We start from the raw sequence: 19881 nt of genomic DNA, 5'->3' as shown, positions 1-19881 counted from the left end.
GCTGGTTCCCCACACTTGGGATTATAAAGAATCCCTGGAATTGCAGAGGGAGCAGTGGTGTGCTGAAGGGCAAATTTGGGAGGGGTGGGAAGAATTAGAATTTTTGGCAAAAGCTGGAAGCTTTGTACCATCTGGCAGCCAGCAAGAGCTTCTGCAGCTAGGGGCTAGAATCACATTTCTTTAATAAAGTGGGAGAGTTGGCAACATTAATTGTCACACACACTGTGGAGGAGGGGCAGGAAAAGTTCAGATTACAAAGACAAAAACTATACTCTTCAAAAAAAATTTAATTTTGTTTTTGGTCTAGTCTGCTCATTTTTGAACTTTTAGGATCGGCAATGCTGGGTAAGAGACAGTCATTTTGAGACAAGATGCAACATGTTTATGGGTGACCAGGATAACTGTCAGTGGCAGGAAGGGATGGTTTCAGACTGGCTATATGCTCAGTTTCTACATTTGAGTGGCGTTTCCTTTTAAAATCTAAACAAGATTCACAAAAGTAAAAGTAGTTCCTCCTTGCGACTAGCTGCCCAGCCACTGCTAGCTGGCTGTTTACTATAGATGTAAAGAAAGCATAGCAGAAATGGAAAAGGCAAGGACTAAAGGATTTTGTTTGCACAAAGAAATAGGAGTAAGATGGTTACACCTAAAATGTCTGTGCTTGTTCTCAGGCCAACAGCCAAAAGACCTATAACAGCAACATAGAAGCAGAGAACAAACAAAATTTTAAAATACTAGGATGTGCTACTGAAAGGGTGTGTGGTAGAAATCTGATGTAAAGAAAAACGTGAATTAAAAAAAATTCAGATTGTGCCCTTTAAACATCCAACCACTACTCGTGTCAACACTGACATAATTTCCTACTTTTCCTTTGCTGTCTACACTCTCCTGCATTCTTCCTTTTGACTAGATTTCATTGATCTAACAAGTGATGCTTGTACCCCTCCAGAAGTCATTTCTCTTCATATCTGAGTTTTGAGGCCACGGTATCTTCAAAAGTATCTTTGCCTGTCCTCCAGTTATCTTCAGATTGCATGCAACAAAAAGAAACCAGCTTCTTTTCCGTTGGAAGGATGGTCAACTGTGTTGCTGCCCTCCTGCTGCAGTTTTACCTTCATATTAATTTGGCCACAGACATTTCCTTAATCATTTTGTGCACTGCTGAACTTCCTATAATTTTCTTTATTCATGGAATTTTTTGTGCATTTTACTTATTCACAATTTCCAGTTCATGGGTGTGTACTTGTCTACCTCTTGGGCACTCACTAAACTGTCCATATTTAAATCCTTCTTAAAGATCCGCTCCTGATAAGTAGTCAACAGTGACTAGTATAAAAATTGACTAGTATAAAAAATAAATAAATCTGTTTTTTGTTCCTCTTCCCCTAACCTCCTTCAACCTATCTGTCCTTAGACTGCAAGTTCCTTGGGATGTTGAATGTTAGGACACCTAGCTCATAGTTGGTGCTACCATAAACAAGTAATACATCAACATCTACCTACTCCAGTATTCAAACAGTTCAGATGGCCAACTGAGTCAGTACAGAAGGAAGCAGTGTGGCCTAGCAGATACTGGGCATCATGAGACCTGGATTTTCCCCCCCAGCACTGACTTGTTGTGTGATTTTATCCCTAGGGGAATTTTTGTTTCTTCTTCCAGGTCGGGGAGAAGAGAAACAAATGGGTTTTACCATAATTTCATCCCCAGATTATTTGAGGCTCAGTATCTTTGTGTCCCCTATTTTTTCCCATGTTAGACTAGATCTGACTAGGCAGCAATATTACAGGAATAACTCTACAAAGTTTCCTCTTTCTGTGTCAGCATCACAGAAAGCTTTTCAGCACTTGAAGGTCATATCTTCATTAGGGCCCTTCTTTTCCTCGAGCGTTTAAATTGGTCTTGATTTAGGGGCTGGAAAAATCTGGCAACTTTACTAGCTACTGTACAAACTAACTACTCACATTGAATCAAACCGACCGCAACAAAAAATAGGTGGTTTTTAATCCAGTAGTTTGTAGGTCCTGGGCAATTTTAACCTTTTTCTGATATTTCGCAGTAACCTCACTCCTGCAGATTAGGAAGAAAAATTCCTTATCCAAAAAACTCATTTCCATGGGTTTATTTTGGATATGCTTGTGACTTAAGCTTCCTGTTGTTTGCATGATAAACATCATGTGATGCACCATCCTAAGTGGTATAAATTGCGATGGCCACATTTCTCATGAATGATAAAGCACATAGTATCTATTTAGAGAAAATAAAATTGATTCTTCTTAATAACACCCATGGAGAAGCAATTAAAAGTCTCCCTGCCTATTTATGTTATTTGGCTTTTACATTTAAATAGGTAGGGAAAGCAGATTTCAGTATTAAGGCCTGGACTGTGGCTTTCCCACAAGAGCCACGAAAGGGGCCATATAAGTCCCTTGGAGGCCTTGTTTATATAAGTAAGCTGACCTAGTGTAACAAATTAGTTTTTAAAAACAGATTTAGAGGGAAATGTTGCATGGATGCTTATGTTGGTTTAGCTTAATCCTAACAGAAATAAACCACTCAAACCAGTGCAAAAGGCTGTGTGAATTTTGGTTTAACTCAAATCACACCTTAAATTAAACTAGTGAAAATGTCTCATATAGGCAAGACCGCAGTCGCAACATGGTTCCTGGTTCCTCCTGCTAGAGGAGAAAAATCATCTGTGCACCCTTATAGATGATACAGATTACTTTCACCAGCTCATCTGCTGGAGTGTTGCAAAGAATGCAGAGTAGCAGCCCCACAGAAACTGCTCTTGCCACTACACTGCTACTGATATTAGCAGGTGAGTAAACCAGGCCACAATGGTACCCTCAATGTCCTATAGAAATGGAGCTTGCTCTTCATGCTGAGGAACATCAGTTACACGCTATTTACCTATCTGCACTTTAGAGCTGACTTATTAAACATATTTTAGCAGAATTCCCCACTCAAATTTAGCTGTGAAGCACACCAAAGCCCTTGGCTTCACTAAGTGCAAAATATTTATTACCAGGATTTCTCAGTTACTGGGGACCAGTCAGAGCTATTAAAAAACCCTCTACTGTATTCTAGAAAGAGCAGTGTCTAGGGGAACATTCCTCTCCCCAGTGTCTGTTCATTATAGGTTTCAAACATTTTCACATAAGAGTATTCTGCTTATCTGGTATCCAAGAGTGAGCCATTTCTTTTCATGTGGCTAAGCAAGGGTACATGCCAGTATAGTCTACCATAATGCATGCCAATGATGCTCAATGCAGTGAGGCAGTAATATAGAATACTCAGCTGACCCAAGTAAACCAGCCAGGTTTTTGCATACCTTTTCATAATATAGTTATTTATTCCATCTATAATCCTAGCCTGTTTCCAATTAAGTACAATATACACACCGCAGTCATCCTGTGATTTTTAGTGCAGATAACTTTAGCAGGATATTGTGCTGTTCTTATACAATCAACCACAAGAAGGGGGTGACAGAGCCAGAGTAGTGGTTCTTATGTCACTCACTCTTCCTGCTGCTGACATAGCAGGATTTAGGTAGTATTAATGCAGTTCATGTTGCAGCTGGTATAAAATACAACAATCTTCAGGCTGCTTTAACTTAGCACCAGGGGGACCAGCTCTGCACAGAGGCTGCACCAGGATTGAATGAGTGCAAAGGTGAGTTCACCAGATAGGAACAAGAGTCCCTTCTAAAGAAATATTTTACATTGCTCTAATTGTTTATTTCACTTAATTTTTCCTCCCTCCTATCCTTAAAATACAAAGCACAAACTAAATACATAGTAATATAATTGTCTCTTGTTGATCAGTCCAACTTTTAGCATGTGGCTAGTGTGAAGCTACAGACAAAGCAAGTGCAATCAAAATTAAACATCTAATATTTGTTGGCTTCTCTGAATTTATCTCGAGGTTTTTTTTTTTTTTTTTTTTTGTTTTTTTTTTTTAAGAGGTATTTGGGTTAGTATTGTGAAAGACAAACTCCTAGAAGTGGTAGGTGATAAAATGAGATTTTTTCAGGATCTTATAAAAGACAATTTTACAGCTTCTCACAGAACAGTATTGAAGGTTTTCCCAGTCTCTACAGCATTGGAACATATTGGACAATATTTATTCCAGTCAAAAACTGCCAGACAGGCTTTTCATAAACTACCCTATACTTACCTCTTAGGCATGTTTATAAACTCCATGTTATGGGAGAAATTGGATTTTGTCACATTTTGTGTGCTCCCAAGCATGTTTGACAGAAATAAGTATCAAAAACTTTGAATACTGAAATATACAATCACATTTCTAGGGGAAAACAACTCATTCTGCTTACTTACATTTCTGTGAGGAGATGAAGAAATCTGTTCTGCATGACTCATTTGGTAGCAAAACAAATTTTGTACGAATACAGTTGAATGGTAATTATGTTTTGCCCTTTCAAAAAGCCCTACACCCTTTATACTAATTTCATATGAAGTAAAATTTCTATATTCAGCTTCAATTTAATTAGATTAATGCCTTAATGTTAAATTTAAGAGTGATTTTGGGAGATTTCAGACATGCTCAAATTAACTTACATTTTGAAGGCGAAAGAAAAAGATTAAGTGGAATTCACACCAAAAGAAAAAAAGATAATTGACAAGCATAGTTTTTGTGCATGTGAGCAGGTGTATTTTGCTTAACTAATCAATGTAAAGAGGTTTTTAGTATAAGTTCTGATTTTTAAAACCTATCATATATCCCCATAATACATTTCCCAAGCTTTCCTTAGAATATGCAAAGGATGACAAGTGTCAGTACTTCATACAACTAGATTTAATAAGTTGTTATTACAGAAAAAATAAAGTCCAAACTACAAAGTTTAAGCAATAGCAGCATTGAGCTCCATGTTTAGTCACAGTACTGCAGTTCCATACAAGCATTAGTCCAAGCCAAAAAGGTAGAAGCCTTGTTAGGATTACTAGCAAAAACAATCCAAGAAAACATGTAATAAAAGATACAGTACATTTAAAATTAGTTAGCTGAAAAACAAGTACAGAGATCTTAGCTGTGAATACTCTAAAAGTTATGTCCATTATTTTGACAGCAAAATTACAAATATCTAATACTTTATACCCCAACAGAACTACATCCAGGAAAAAATAGCTGAAATGATTATCCCATATTAGCATCCTGGTTTTCTACATGTTGCTAAATTTTGTTTCCATATAAAATTTAAATGTGCCAGAATTACATGATCATTATAGTTCCTGACCAGCTACCCATTTGGGGTATAGAGTAGTTACCAACATGAATATAAAATACTCTGTGGCATGATAGAACACTACAGCAGCTGAGATTGAGAAGAAAGTGTGTCTGGTTTAAAAAAAAAAAGCTGACATCATACAAACCAGTGTAACAAGCAACTACATACAAGCCAGATTAAACAAAAGAGACATTTGTACAAATCTGTGACTAATCTTTCACTCATATCTTGCAAGTAGAGATGTCACAATACTGAAATATTAACATGGGAGCTTTTCCCAGTTAAGCGTTTTTTTTAAAAAAACTACTCTAACAGAGATAGTGAAATCAGCAAGTTATTTGCTAACAGCATATTTGCAATACAATTTATTTTACCCCATGCCTTGCTAAGGAGGCTATAAAACACAAGCATGTAGGCAGAAATCTAAGCATAAACTTTGTACCACTTAAGAAATTCTTTTATTCCCCCCTTCAATCCTTAAACTCTTTTATATTTGCAAATATTCCAACCAGTAGTACCTAATTTTAGTCTAAATTTTACCTCACTATTCTAGTGATCTAGTCTATACATTACTTATGGAACTGAATACACAGAGGATACACACAATGGCCCAACTCTGGACACATTTCTTTCTACAAGTTGTAGGTGACCTCTATCACACCAGCATACATTAGTTATGAAAGGTCATCAATAAACCAGTTGAAATAACTGATCTCTCCAGAGAAGGTCATTGTATGCCCTGTTTACGCAACACCAGTTTCAATCTGGATTGTTTTAGGCACCAGAGTAAAGAGTCACTGGCTCTGGGATGTGGGTTCTGCCGGGAGAATATGGAAAGGGAAGCGTAGGTGAGCAGCGGTGAAGAGAAAGTGAAGAGACGCTTTCATGGCAGCCACGGATGCTGCGTATGCAAGAGACTAAAAGGACAGACAGAAAAGCAAAGCAAATAAAAATTGAAAAAGATGAAGGAGCCGAACAAATTGTCACATGTAGTGGTGATGTGGGTTACTGCATTGCTACCAGAAAAGGACACACATTATTTTGCATTAACTATATGGCTACCAATAATACATGGTAACACCACTGGAAAATTATGCAGTTACCTGCGTTAACATGTTTACTTCTTCTACCTCTGTTCCATGTCATCAGTGAAAAATTATGAAAGAAGGGAAGTTATTCAGAAAGGGGATAATTAAATAAATAAATAAAGATGGTGGCAGAATACATTCAAAGGGGATAGGGCAGATTTTAGGACATTCAACTGAAGACAGTGTTTGAAAGAAGAATTTAAATAAGTTCATGATAAAAAAAGCAATGGAGCATTATGCTGAACAGACAGGGTCATAAACCCATTACTTCAGTAGATTTTAGTTCGTTATAATAGCAATAGCATTCATCGGCACTGGTGTTGTATAAATCTAGATAGTGAACTGGTACTGTGACATCCCTATTTCCCTAAATCATTTTGATAAAGGAAAAGGCTTTTCAAAATATCACATTTTTCTGCTTCATTCTGTCATTTTATTGCCCAATTATTCATTACATTTTCCAATCACTTTATATAACCATTTTCATAATTGCCACACTATTGTAAACCACATCAGCAAGTTAATACATAAAGCTTTGCATTTCAAAAACTAGACACTTTAGTAACAATATTACAAAGGTTTTAGCTTCAAAAATAACTGAAAATGAAAAAAATAAACTTTTAAAGAATTAGCATCATAAAATTAATTTATTCCAAGTAAAAATACAAAATAATATTAATGACATTGACCAGATATGAAAGTCTCTCCCAGAAATAACTATATTAATGGTTGAGAAAGCACTCCTTAAAGAAAATATGAAATAAAAATGAAAAATATGTAAATATGTTTAATTTTTTTCTTAGCAAAAAATCTTTCTAAAAATAACAATGAAAATTTGTCTCAGTACAAAGGCTACATTACTATTGAAAATATACCAGCATGAAGAAAAGGTACATATTTGACAGTAGAAAAATGATCTTAGTGAATCACAATGTCTAAAGTCTGCAATGAAAATAAATCTGCAATAAAGATTTATGCCTTTTTTCTTTTCATTTTTCTTTTTTTTTTATACAAACAGTACAAACAGTATTGCACATAACAACAAATAGTCGAGGTTAGGTTAGCCTTCAAAAAAATCGACTAGTTCAAGTCTCACAACAGAAAAGGCCACAATAGGACCTGTTGTACCCAGGGGCTTCTTAATCAAGTTGCAGTTCAGAACACCTTATTTTAAAAAATATTTTTTTTGAAGGACCCTCTTAATAGAACATTAATAACTCAGGGGCACATTCATGTACAAAACAAAAGGGAGCATGTTATAATTTAATAAACTAAAAAAGTTCTCTTTAAAAAATACAAACAGAAAAACTCTCACAATTCTGGTCAGTCGTGCATAATCACACTTGATTATAAATATACAAATTAAGGGAAATATTTCTTCACCTTTTGTTCACAACTTTCAGCACCAAATGGAGTTTGTGTTTACACATTTTCTTTATGACAACTTTGTTGTTTAGTTTTAATCCAACTTTATGCTGTACTGTACATCTTCATCTCTGTCTGTCTGTCTGTCTCTCTCTGGGGTGTCTCTCTACATGAAAGAGGGGAATTTCTTCAAAAAGGTTTACTTATTTCACATAATTAGGTAGATTTCTGTAGGTTAGCTATGATCTTTAATATTACAGTTATAAAGCTTTAACTTCTTCATTTTCAAAAAACGCAAATAAGCATGAAAAAAATAAAGTTACCCATCTGTTAAATCATTTTCTTGCAGAATTAAATTAATATATATTTTTCTGAATAAACTTACTTAGAAAATATCATTTTCTTTCCTATATTTCAAAATTGAGGTATTGCAAAAGATCATGTCAGTCAGAAAGCATGCCTTTTTCTTTAAAAAAAATCATTGGCCGACTGTTGAAAACTGTCTAGATACAAAAAGTAGTGCATAACAAAATGTCTTTTACAGATGAAAAAAAAAAAAAGAAAAAAAGACAGACATCTGGGCTGGAAAAAACAATATCACCAAAAAGCCCAGAAGTAACCTTGAAAGGGATAATTATAATAAGCATTTTAAACCAGTAAAAAACTATTTTTCTTTTTTCAAAAACAGAAAAGTTTCTTTCAAAGCCAATAATTGCAACTACACATTGACAAAAAAAAAAATCTTACTAAATTAGACACAAACAAGGACATCACAACAAACAAAACCCAGAACATTTAAATCTACTATGCGGTGTCATATCCAGTCAGATTGTCCCCAGAACTGCAAAACAAAGGAGGGAGGAGGGGAACAGTGTACACAGTCTCACAATCGTAAGTACACCAAGTGTGTTTTTATGCTATTATCTACTGTCCCATTGGACATGCTAAATAAATGTCTACTGTGTAAGCAGGTCTTAATTGTATTCAAGCATCACAGGATACATCCAGGGATCAAAGAGTTAACGCCATACCCAGAAAGCAGACATCTCATATTAACTTGTGTGCAGACATTTCTTTAGCACCCCACTTTTTCCTAACTTGCTTTAAAATGTGCCTAGTTTCTCAGTTTGACAGTCTATCTGATCGGTAGTGTATGTAAGCTAGTATGAGCTCTTTGGTCTTCTGGACAAGGTCTGCAGCTACATAAATGGTGCAAGCATTAGGAGAGAGATTGTAACTAAGAGCTCATGTTTTTGTTTATATGCCTGTTATAAACTGTCAAAAGTGTGTTAATGTTGGATATGAGGCTTTAACAGTTAAGTTTGATCACAGTACTAGACATAATCACTTTACTATATAAAATAAATTGCACAATATATAACAGAGCACCGCAAAGTACTTCATCTACCATCCACAAATTTGTTTTAAGAATATCCTACATCTACTTTTTATATTTGCTGTAATATAGGTCATTCTGTAATGGGCTGATCCTAATTTCAGAAGCATTACATTTACGGAGGCATGCCTTCCTCCAGTTAGTAATCATTTTTTCCTTTACTCAGTATTTTGTAGCTTACATAGATTCTTAATTTGTGCATTGTGGGCAGGTTTTATATTAGACATATATAAAATTTATTGCATGCAGCAACCTGATTAAGTAAACATGCAGTCAAAAATATTGACCTTCCTTGGAAGCTTTCTGTATGCTATACTGATCTCCTTTCAGCAGCCATCTCTCTATTTTTAATCACATATTCATTTTTTTAAATTGATACCCTAGCCTGAATAGAGTATTATGGTATTAGTAATACCATTTTAATAGCAGCAAAAGCTATTGCAGCATACATTTACATAACACTAAAAGACTTTAAAAAAAAACAAACAAACAAACAACCCACCCTCAGCAAAACAAAGAAAAAAATCTGATCCAGCTTATGAGGTATCATCCTTACAAGTCAAAATGGAGAGCAACTAAAGGCTTATTTTCTTTAAGGGTTATTCCTACCTCTAAATGACCCAAACTAATGATTGCTGAATATCTGTTTAAGTTTTTGCTACATCTGCCACCTATTTGTGAGTATTACCTTTGGTAAGTCATCTGCTAGGGGCAAGTCTAAGTTTCTGAAAATAAGTGCATGCTCCAGTTCAAAAATAAAAATAATAATTATAATAAAAAATCTTTATCACATACACATCAACCCAGTGGTGGCTGATGAGAATGGCAGTCTACGTAACGTCACTAGTGACAAGTCTTATGTAGGAAATTAAGGTACCAAGCAGATGTTTGTGTGAATCAAAGTGCAAAATCAGTACGGTTACACTCTGCCGGTTTGTATTATACTGGACACTGAGTTCAGTAATGTGACTGTAAATAATAATAATAGTAATAAAAAGACCCATATCTTCGTTAAAGTCGAGGACAAATGCACAGATTTCCAGAACACTAAGCCCTGAGGCAGCGTTCTCTTCTTTTCACCTCGATTTTATCTACTCCAGTACTTGCTGCTGGGTTTAAGCATAGGGTTCAGCTCCAGCGGAATGGAACATGGCGTGGCCGGTCACCTCCCTCCTTCACCAGTGGTTTGTGGAACTCTCGCCCAGCACGAGAGTGTATGCTTGCCCAGCAGTATTCACAGTAATACTGCAAACAGGTAACATTGGCACAGAAGAACGGAGCAAATTTTCCACCACAGCGAGTGCCCTGGCATTCATCACACATCTGATCATCCAACACATATGGCTTCACTTCCACCTGTAATGGGAAAAGAAAAATTACTATCGGAAAAGCAAATGCTTTACATAGTTCTTTCAAATGCTGGTTAACGGAACAGTATTTTGATTTGTTGTTTTGAAGTCTCATTAATGCCTTTCAAGTTATGCTGGTTGAACCTCAAAAGGCTTTGTGATTGAGATGCTTATTAAAACCCACTTTGGTATGAAAATTTGGCAGGAAATCCCATGAAGAAGTTTGCTTTGATAGCTTTCCATAATTCCTGCTTTCAACTAAGATGGAAATGTGTGAAACTAGTCTCTCTCTCTCTCCCCCACTCCCTCTCTCAGAATTTCTGCTTCTGGGTGCAAAAGTGTAGAACTGATCAATGAAATTGTTTTTAATTGTTCACTTTATTAATATAACTTCATAAGCAAAGTTTTATGAATGAAACATTCATTCTTAAAACTGGTTACCCCAATAACTGGCTAATTGAGTTTCACTTTCAATCCAATTGCTGCTTAAAATCGCTGAAACTTACACTGTTTCAACATTGTTACTTCTGCTCACTGTTTGTCATTCCTTACACTTGTCCATATTGTAATTCAAACTCCATTTTAACTTGTCCCAAACTCCATTTTAAAATGCTCACTTCATTTTGTAAAAGCTTGCTGCAACCTTCATTTTTGCAAAACCCTGCTATAATCTTACTAGTTTAGTTTAGATGTGTGAATGAGGTATGTATGGATGATGGAATCAACCTCCAGCCCCAGCCTGTCCTGATGAAATAAAGTGTAAACACCCAACGGCTGAAGATGCAGACAACAGCCCTGACAAAGTAAGAGGAGTCCACCCTCAAAAAGAAAAGAACAAAAGTACAATTGAAGAAACATCAAAGCCAGGTCCTAGGCTGAAAGTCAGGTCTGCAATTGATGAGTGATCAATCACACTGAATCTAGAGGCAGCGTGACACAGCAAGACCTATAGACTCTGGATTCAAACTAAAGCCTACAAAAAGGATGGGTGAGATGGAAGACTTTGGAGGGTAACATTCTGCTGCCAACATGGAAGGGCATCGGTGCATGCCCAACAGAGACCCAGCTCTTCCTTGTGCCCGACTTTCCTGGCCCGTTAGCCACCACAAGCTATGAACCCAAGCCACGAACTCAAGCTACATTCAGGACTGGTAACTATATAGCAGCTGCAGAACCTGTGTGTGTGTGTGAATGAACGTGAAACTGAATGAAATGTTATAGCTGTAACTGACTGCCTACTATGATTCTTTCTGTATTCACAATAAAAGTGACATTTTTGTCTTATCCCCTTTCATAAGATCCTGCTGGTTTTTATTTTATTGGTATAACAAAAGCATCCAGTTGTTTGGATGCACGTCAGAGTTAAGGAGCAGGAAAAAAATTGACTTATATGGTTGAACCTCAGATGTCTGGGTAAATTCTTGTACCAAATGGAAAGCAGGGATGATCAGACAAGAACAATTACCATAAAATAGAATAAAAGATTAAATGCATTATCACAATTTGTACAATGTTTGGAAGAGTCACTATCTAAACTATTAACTCTAGAAATTTTCAAAAAATGGAAGTCTGAATGCACCGATGGTACTGTAGGTCCCGAAGGATGCCATGCTAACTGGTTCCAGTCTGCCATATACTTTAATAATCTCTGTGACCAAAAGGAATCAGGGAGCCTCTTGAGCAACAGAAGAATTAAAGGTGCAAAGCAGAAAGATATTTATTTCTCTATTATTTTGTAGGGTGCAAATGGGCTATTTTCACAGTTGACATCAGCTGAGGGCCATAAGCGGACTATCCTCTTGTAGAGGGTCCAGGAGGTGGCTGCTGGCAGGGTACTCTTAGTGAGGTAGCCTCTCTTTTGGAACCGTTGATCTGCCAGAGCTTGAATTTGATGACCTTTTGGTTACATTGCAAATCCCATCAGTTTTCAACAGTTTCCAGAGAGGGTGGGAATGGGGATTTGTGGAAGTTTTTAGTTTGGATTGTTCTTGTACATTAATTTGTGGACATTCGTTTAATTATGGGAGGTGTTGTGGATGGAGGTTTCTGAGTTATTTCAGTTGTTGGCTTGTAATCTACTGGAGAGGAACGTGTGTGCTAATATTCTGCATGTGTTCCCAGAGCTCTGGATGGGCACAATTTAAAGAAATCTAACTACCTAAACCAATTGATAGAGATCTAGAAATGGCTACACAATAAGCAGCCTACAGTGGTCCCACTCAAGCCTTTAATTCTGTCAGAAGCTCAATATTTCTGGACACTATCACAAAAGCAGCACAAATAACCAGGACAGATAGGGTTGCCAACTTTCTAATTGCAAAACCCAAACACCCTTGCCCTGCCCCCTGCCATGACCCTTCTCTGAGGCCCCACCCCCACCCACTCCATCCCCCCTCCTGCCATCCCTCACTCACTTTCACCAGACTGGGGTAGGGGTGTGGGATGGGATATGGGCTCTGGGCTAGGGCCAGGGGGTACAGAGTGTGGGAAGGGTCTCCTGGCTGAGGTGCAGAAGAGGGCTCAGGGTGTGGGAGAGAGTTTGGGTGCAGCAGGGGGCTTGGACAGGGGGTGTGGGAGAAGGTTTGGGTGCAGCAGGGGGCTCAGGGCTGGGGTAGGGGGTTTGAGTACAGAAGGGGGTTCAGGGTGCAGGCTCTGGGAGGAGTTAGAGTGTGGGAGGGGGTTCTGACCTGAGGCAGGGGGTTGGGGTGCAGAAGGGGGTGCAGGGTCCAGCCAGGCAGCGCTTACCTCGGGCGATTCTCAGAAGAGACCGGCTCCTAGGCTCGAGGCAGCCAGGTGGCTCTGCGCACTGCCCCTGTCTGCAGGCACCACCCCTGCAGCTCCCATTGGCTGCAGTTCCTGATCAATGGGACCTGTGGAGTCAGTGCTTAGGGTGGGGGCAGTGCGCAGAAGCCAGACATGCCAGTCACTTCTGGCAGCCATGTGGAGCCAGGGCAGATAGGAAGCCTGCCTTAGCCCCGCTGTGCTGCCAGCTGGACTTTTAGCGGCTTATTAAAATCTCCTGGATTGCTTTCAATAGCAACCGGGAGATTGATTCTGATTCCGGGAGACTCCTGGCCAATCCGGGAGGGTGGCAACCCTAAGGACAGACTGTAACTGCTCCTAACAATTTCTCTCTGTTCCGTGTTTTGTGAGATATTGGTTATCTCTTGTGCTGACCCCTGCTGCCCATCTTACTCATGGCAGTGCAGCCTAAACTGCATTTGCATTATGATCTAGCAGTTGTGGCATTTCAGTACATAGGAATCCCTTCCCAGCTGCCTAGGTACATACCATCAAAGCAAAGCAGAATGTGGAGGTGGAAGGAAGAGTGAAAAATAGAAACAAAATCACCAACAAAAGCCAACCACACAGTAATGAGGATAATAGATTCCCAGTGTTCTATATAAGAACATATAGATTATTAGATAGATCTAGTTTTTGAAAGTGGCTTTCATGAGAGCATTTAAGTGGGAAAAAAAGTAGAAGTTCTGTGTTAAAGAAATATTACCCCTTCCAGGCAAAGGATACAAACAATTCATGGATCTATTTCCTGCATTAGTGGGAAGACACTGTTTTTACTTTATGACCAATTATTACATTTCACACAGTTTGAGGTAAGTTATAAAAGATTTGTCACTAAGAAAGTGACCATTTCAAAACTGCATATACCCTAAATATTTTCCTGTTGATGTGTAACCTTGGATTATAGCCACAGTTATTATATATATATATATATATCACCAGCAGGAGAGTGAATTTGTGTGGGGGGGTGGAGGGTGAGAAAACCTGGATTTGTGCTGGAAATGGCCCAACCTGATGATCACTTTAGATAAGCTATTACCAGCAGGACAGTGGGGTGGGAGGAGGTATTGTTTCATATTCTCTGTGTGTATATAAAGTCTGCTGCAGTTTCCACGGTATGCATCCGATGAAGTGAGCTGTAGCTCACGAAAGCTCATGCTCAAATAAATTGGTTAGTCTCTAAGGTGCCACAAGTACTCCTTTTCTTTTTGCGAATACAGACTAACACGGCTGTTACTCTGAAACCAGTTATTATATGTTAACCATCAAGCTATCTACCTTGGGACTTAGCTATATATTTTTTATCAGGAATTGGGGTGGAAAAGGAAGATTTCACTTAGCTCTGGTGAGTGCCAAAGTGGTTTAGCATACTGTCCTCTAATTTTGTATTTCATCATCATAGCATTCCCTGTACATATCTGCATGATTACTTTGACATAGCTTTGCTTTAAAGGGTTATTTTTTAGTATCAAAAAGCCATTTTGATTTACCTTAAATATGAACTATATTTCGTAATATTAAGCCTTTATTATGATTTGGCCTTGCCGACATTTCAGTGAAATAAATGTTGGATACGGGATAGAGCAACAATACACCCCCCCCATTATTCCTGTAATCAGATGATCTCAGAAAGCAGTTTACAAACATTAAACAAACTCTACATCATCCCTTAGGCTTTGTCTGCACTACCACTTTTGTCAGTAAAACTTTGTCGGTCAGGGGTGTAAAAAAACAACAACTACAAAACACACCCCTGAGTGACATAAGTTTCACCAGCAAAAGTGCTGGTGTGGACAACACTATGTTGGCAAAAGAGGCTCTCCTGCCGACATAGCTAACACCACTTATTGAGGGTGGTTTAGTTATGCCAGCAGGAGAGCTCTCTCCTGCTGGCAAAGAGTGGCTATATGGGAGATCTTACAGCTGCACCGTAGTAGTGGTGCAGCTGTGCCACTGTAAGGTTCGTAGTGTAGACATTGCCTAAGACATTCTATCCTTGGGTGATGCAATAATGAGGTATATCAGCTGAGTAGGGTACAAATTATCAGCTTCCTGTCATCTGATTTCCGTGGCCACTGCACACGGATATCTTGATAGAAGACTTGAATGTGTCCTTAAGTTTATAAGTATTTGTTAGATTTAGGAACATAACTAGAAGAATTGAGGGAGAGTTACGGTCCTTTGGCTGAACAACCCTATACCATTTTGATGCACAGTGAGAGCTTTTATAATTTATCAGTAATACCAGCATAAGCCTTTTGTAAATACAGGAGAGCAACTGTCTCTTCCTCTGTTCATAGGAAACTTACTTTTTACACCTACACCAGTGTCCTATGAGAAGGTGCAACTTATGTTCCTTCACTAAATCCCCCTCCCTCCAGAAAAAGCTGTCTATCTATACACACACACCCGGCGCTTAGTCCACTATATATATACACAAACACACAGAGCACTAAAATCCAGCTCATTTTGAGAAGTCCTACTTTTTGAAGTTTATTTTAAAATGTGCAGCTACAATCATATCCTTTACAACAGAAGATATACATGATCTCATTCACTTTGAAGACCACATTTATTGCACTAATAAGATTTTCCTTCCATGCCAGTGACCTAGAAAATCTCAGTTTGGATCATGAAGCAAACTAAACTACTGGACAATTTAAACAGTAGCTTCACATCTTAAATGTTAACTTGGCATCACTGCTAAAAATACCATTAGAATTATTGTCATTTTTCTCAGCCTTGCTATGCCCTATTTTCCCCTCACAAAGCACTAAAGTAATATGTTTAAGTTAAATCTACAATGACTCAGTGTCAAAGTAATTATATGCTGAGCCTAATATTGATACGGTGCATTTGTGACAAAGGAGCATGAGTCAGATTTAATACTGAATTTTCCTTTCATTTGCAGACTAGAAGCTTTATATTTTATTCTTACTATTGAACTTCAAGTTTACCTCCATGTTTACAATTTAAAAAACCTAAGTCACAAATTATTCAGTGTAGTTGTAGCTCTGTTGGTAGCAGGGTATGAGAGAGACAAGGTGGGTGAAGTAATATATTTTATTGGACCAATTTCTGTTGGTAGGAGAGTCATGCTTTCAAGCTTACATAGAGCTCTTCTTCAGCTCCTTCTTCTTGAGCTCTGTGTTAGCTCAAAAGCTTGTCTCTCTCACCAATGGAAATTGGTCCAATAAAAGATATTACCTCACCCACTTTGTCTTTAAGTCAGAAATTGAAATTTAAGCTTTTCAGAGATTGACTCTGTCACATTACACAGTACAGTAGAACCTCAGAGTTATGAACACCAGAGTTACGAACTGACCCAACCACCACACATCTCATTTAGAACCAGAAGTACGCAATCAGGCAGGAGCAGAGAGACACAAACACGCACACAAAGGCAAATACAGTACAGTACTGTGTTAAACATCAACTAGTAAAAAGTAAAGGGAAAGCAGCATTTTTCTGCTGCATTGTAAAATTTCAAAGCTGAATTAAGTCAATGTTCAGTTGTAAACTTTTGAAAGAACAACCATAATGTTTTGTTCAGAGTTACGAACAACCTCCATTCCCAAGGTGTTCGTAACTCTGAGATTCTACTGTATAGTATAAATTTAAAGTTATTAGAGCACCAGTGTTTAATACTTATATCTGCCAAAAAGTCTACAATTGCTCGTTCAATTAAACATATTGCAGTTCAAGAGCAACACATTCTGAAGTCAGGAATTTTAATTTTTTATTTTATTTTATTTTTTTAAGTGTACAGTATAGATGTTGATGCCAAACAAAGCAGGAATTAGTACTTTGATTTACTGAAATACCTTGACCAGTATTTAAAAACCCAAAACATAAAACTACAAAACCCATTTATTTGTGAGAGTCAGTTTCAATTTTTGAGGTTCACCCACTTTCAGATCTTATCATAAGCTTCACAGTTTATTAAGTAGCTTTCTGTAACTCTGGAAAATAAACCCAGGCTTCAACTGCTTCTCACTGAGAAGATAATCACCTTGATTTGAGTATCAAATATGAACAAAAGATGGTGTAGGTATTTTTGTGGTGGATTACTATGCTCTGGCAATTACACAGTAGGATTTTCTACACAGTATACTCATTTTGTAAAATCCTATAGATTCACATATTCAAGAAGTCAAGACTCCTGTCAGATGCATTAAAAAAGAAACAGCTCTTATGGATGTATAGATTCTCATTTTTTGTGGTTAGATAAGTTTCACTGGATGACTAAGCATTTTCTACTGAATTAATCTACCCTACCAAAAAGAAAAATAAGGCAACTGTGTCGGAATAAACATGCAAGCCTTTTTTTCATTTCTAATCAGTTCCATCCCTGACGTAGACTGGAGTTTGAGGTTAAGTTAGAAAGAATTTTGTTTGAATCAATTCTGATAACATTGTTTTGCGATAATACTACCCATATATCTTCAGTATAGTTTGTTATTTATACATTAGGCAGAAGTCTGCTAGGCATTTCAAAGAACAAATAAAAACACATGTTCCCTGTCCTTAAGATGTTATAATTCAGTTATAAAGGCACAGGAGAGTTTAACATGTAATATAAATGAGGGAAAAGGGAGTACAAGTATGATAGTAATAAATTCATATGGTTAACTCTAGTATGTCTGTACACACCTTATTTTTTGTCCAACATGTAGTAAGTTATGGGTTGGTTTTGTTTTTTTTGAGAAGAATGGGTGTAAAAACACTGGGGTGATAGAAGGTGGGCGATAAGGAACAAAATGATGGTGAGGAGTGGTGGGTTACAATAGGCATGGACAAGGGAGAGAAAGAGGTAGAAAATGTATGCTTTTGACTGTTAAATATATTTGTTTGCTGAAGTTATGCAGGCTGATCATTTAAGAAATAACTAGAAAAAAAATATCTGTCCCATTAGGCCACTATGTGCATGTCTAAGAAATACTGAGAGAAATGCAGACCTAAATTCTGATGGATGTACACATTCAAACAGTGACACCCCAACAGCCTCTGTATTGATGTGAAATTACTCAATTGTATCAGCAGACGCAAATATTCTGTTTATTTTATGAGTACATGCCCAAATGCTGTAAGTGAAAGCCGGAGTATTTGTTCTCTTCTGGGACAAAAGTAAGTAAGTATGTTTATGGTACCAACAAATATGGAAATGAAATCAAACTTCAATCACGTCAAAGTTTCTGTAGTCTCAAATTTCTTTGAAAGAAGAAACAAGAGATTTAATTTTAAGAACAAGGGTGACTGAAAGACTGCCCTCTCTGTCTGTATCCATCTGTTGTCCCTTGTCTTCTACTTAGGGCTTGTCTATGTGAATCTACCCTGGAATAGTCTACTGCATACTGTCTGTGTGGACCTTGCTGAGGTGCATTAACAGTTTGTTAGTGTGTTTTGATCTTTAAAACTGTGCTAGATCAAAACATACAAACAAACTGTTAATGCACTCAGCAAGGTCCAAAGAGACATTTAGCATGCAGCACTCTAGTGCTGGATAGAGTCACACCCCCGTGTGTAGACAGGCCTCTTTGGGGAGGGACTGTCTTTTGGTCCTGTTTGCACAACTATTAATAATAAAATTATTTTGATAACATGACTGATCTCCCATGAATGTTCCTCCGAGTCCTGTTTGCAAACCTTAATAAATCAGCCATGCACTCTAGGGCTGAATTCAAGACTAATTTAATAGGAAATCAGTTTCATGACTTAAAGAGGAGAAGGGAAAAGACAGGTAACAGTTTCTTCTCTATTTTTTGATGGCATATGCCTCTACAGTGTCATTTAGAAATTAGGATTTTTTTGAATAGTTCTAAATATATTAAATAGAGCTAAATAAGTACAACCTATGTCTGTTTTTTCTTATACATAATTTTGTTCTAGCTGCATCGTTGTCATTCTCAGACATCTTTACGAATCAGGAAAAATAAGACTAATAGCTATGCTAAAATATGTCAGCTTTCAGGTATGAAAGTAAAATATTCAAGAAACATTATATATTAAGTTAAATAGGAGACTTAAAGTTATGCAAAAGAGACTTGGCAATTCAAAGAAATGTAAATTTTACTCTGATTTATCTTGTTCCCCTTCTAAACATTAATTTTATTCTTTGAAGTAAAGTTATCTTAGTGAATTACATTACACTACTATCTGGAATAGTTATAACTTTTGTTGTTGTTGAGAAGTTAGACTGTACTAGTAGTACTTCCTGTAACAAGTTGGTATAGAGTGCCATCCTATATGTCAAACACACTACTGCTAGTGTCAGGAACTTTGCATAAAACAATACTCTATGCACTTTAGTTTTCTTTTATTGTTCTTGGTGCCTCTCTGATCAGAGGTCAAAATAGAAAAAAAAATTTTTGAGGTAATCTCCCAAACTCCATCCACATCTGCCCACTCATTACCAGAATGAGATGCCACTCATAGTAAGTTGTGCAAATCTTCATAATATGATAATATCTCTCCTTCCTTGCATGCTTTGGTCAGCAGTATAATAATTTTAATGATGATGTATGAGTTATACAATAATAATTAAGGAATTTGAATAATATCACTAGGTTTTAGAGCTAACATTTAAAGGTTGTGAACAGGGGCAATCCACACCTCTCTTAAGCACTATTATTTCA

General features: G+C 37.3%; 1 protein-coding gene across 8 annotated transcripts in view; it reads right to left on the bottom strand.

Moving 5' to 3' along the window:
* Positions 1-4798: 4798 nt before the first annotated feature.
* The window catches only part of CPEB3 (cytoplasmic polyadenylation element binding protein 3), a 187528-nt gene continuing 172445 nt past the window's right edge, over positions 4799-19881 (bottom strand). For all 8 annotated transcript variants that reach the window (XM_048855998.2, XM_048855995.2, XM_048855997.2 and 5 more), the window contains one exon: positions 4799-10451. In XM_048855998.2, the coding sequence (XP_048711955.1) occupies positions 10224-10451 (228 nt within the window). In that variant the 3' untranslated portion in view covers positions 4799-10223. The remainder of the gene's footprint in view (positions 10452-19881) is intronic.

The sequence above is a fragment of the Caretta caretta genome, chromosome 7 (genome assembly GCF_965140235.1).
Source record: "Caretta caretta isolate rCarCar2 chromosome 7, rCarCar1.hap1, whole genome shotgun sequence".
In the NCBI taxonomy this organism is placed as follows: Eukaryota; Metazoa; Chordata; order Testudines; family Cheloniidae; genus Caretta; species Caretta caretta.
This window is presented reverse-complemented; position numbering and strand designations above follow the sequence as displayed.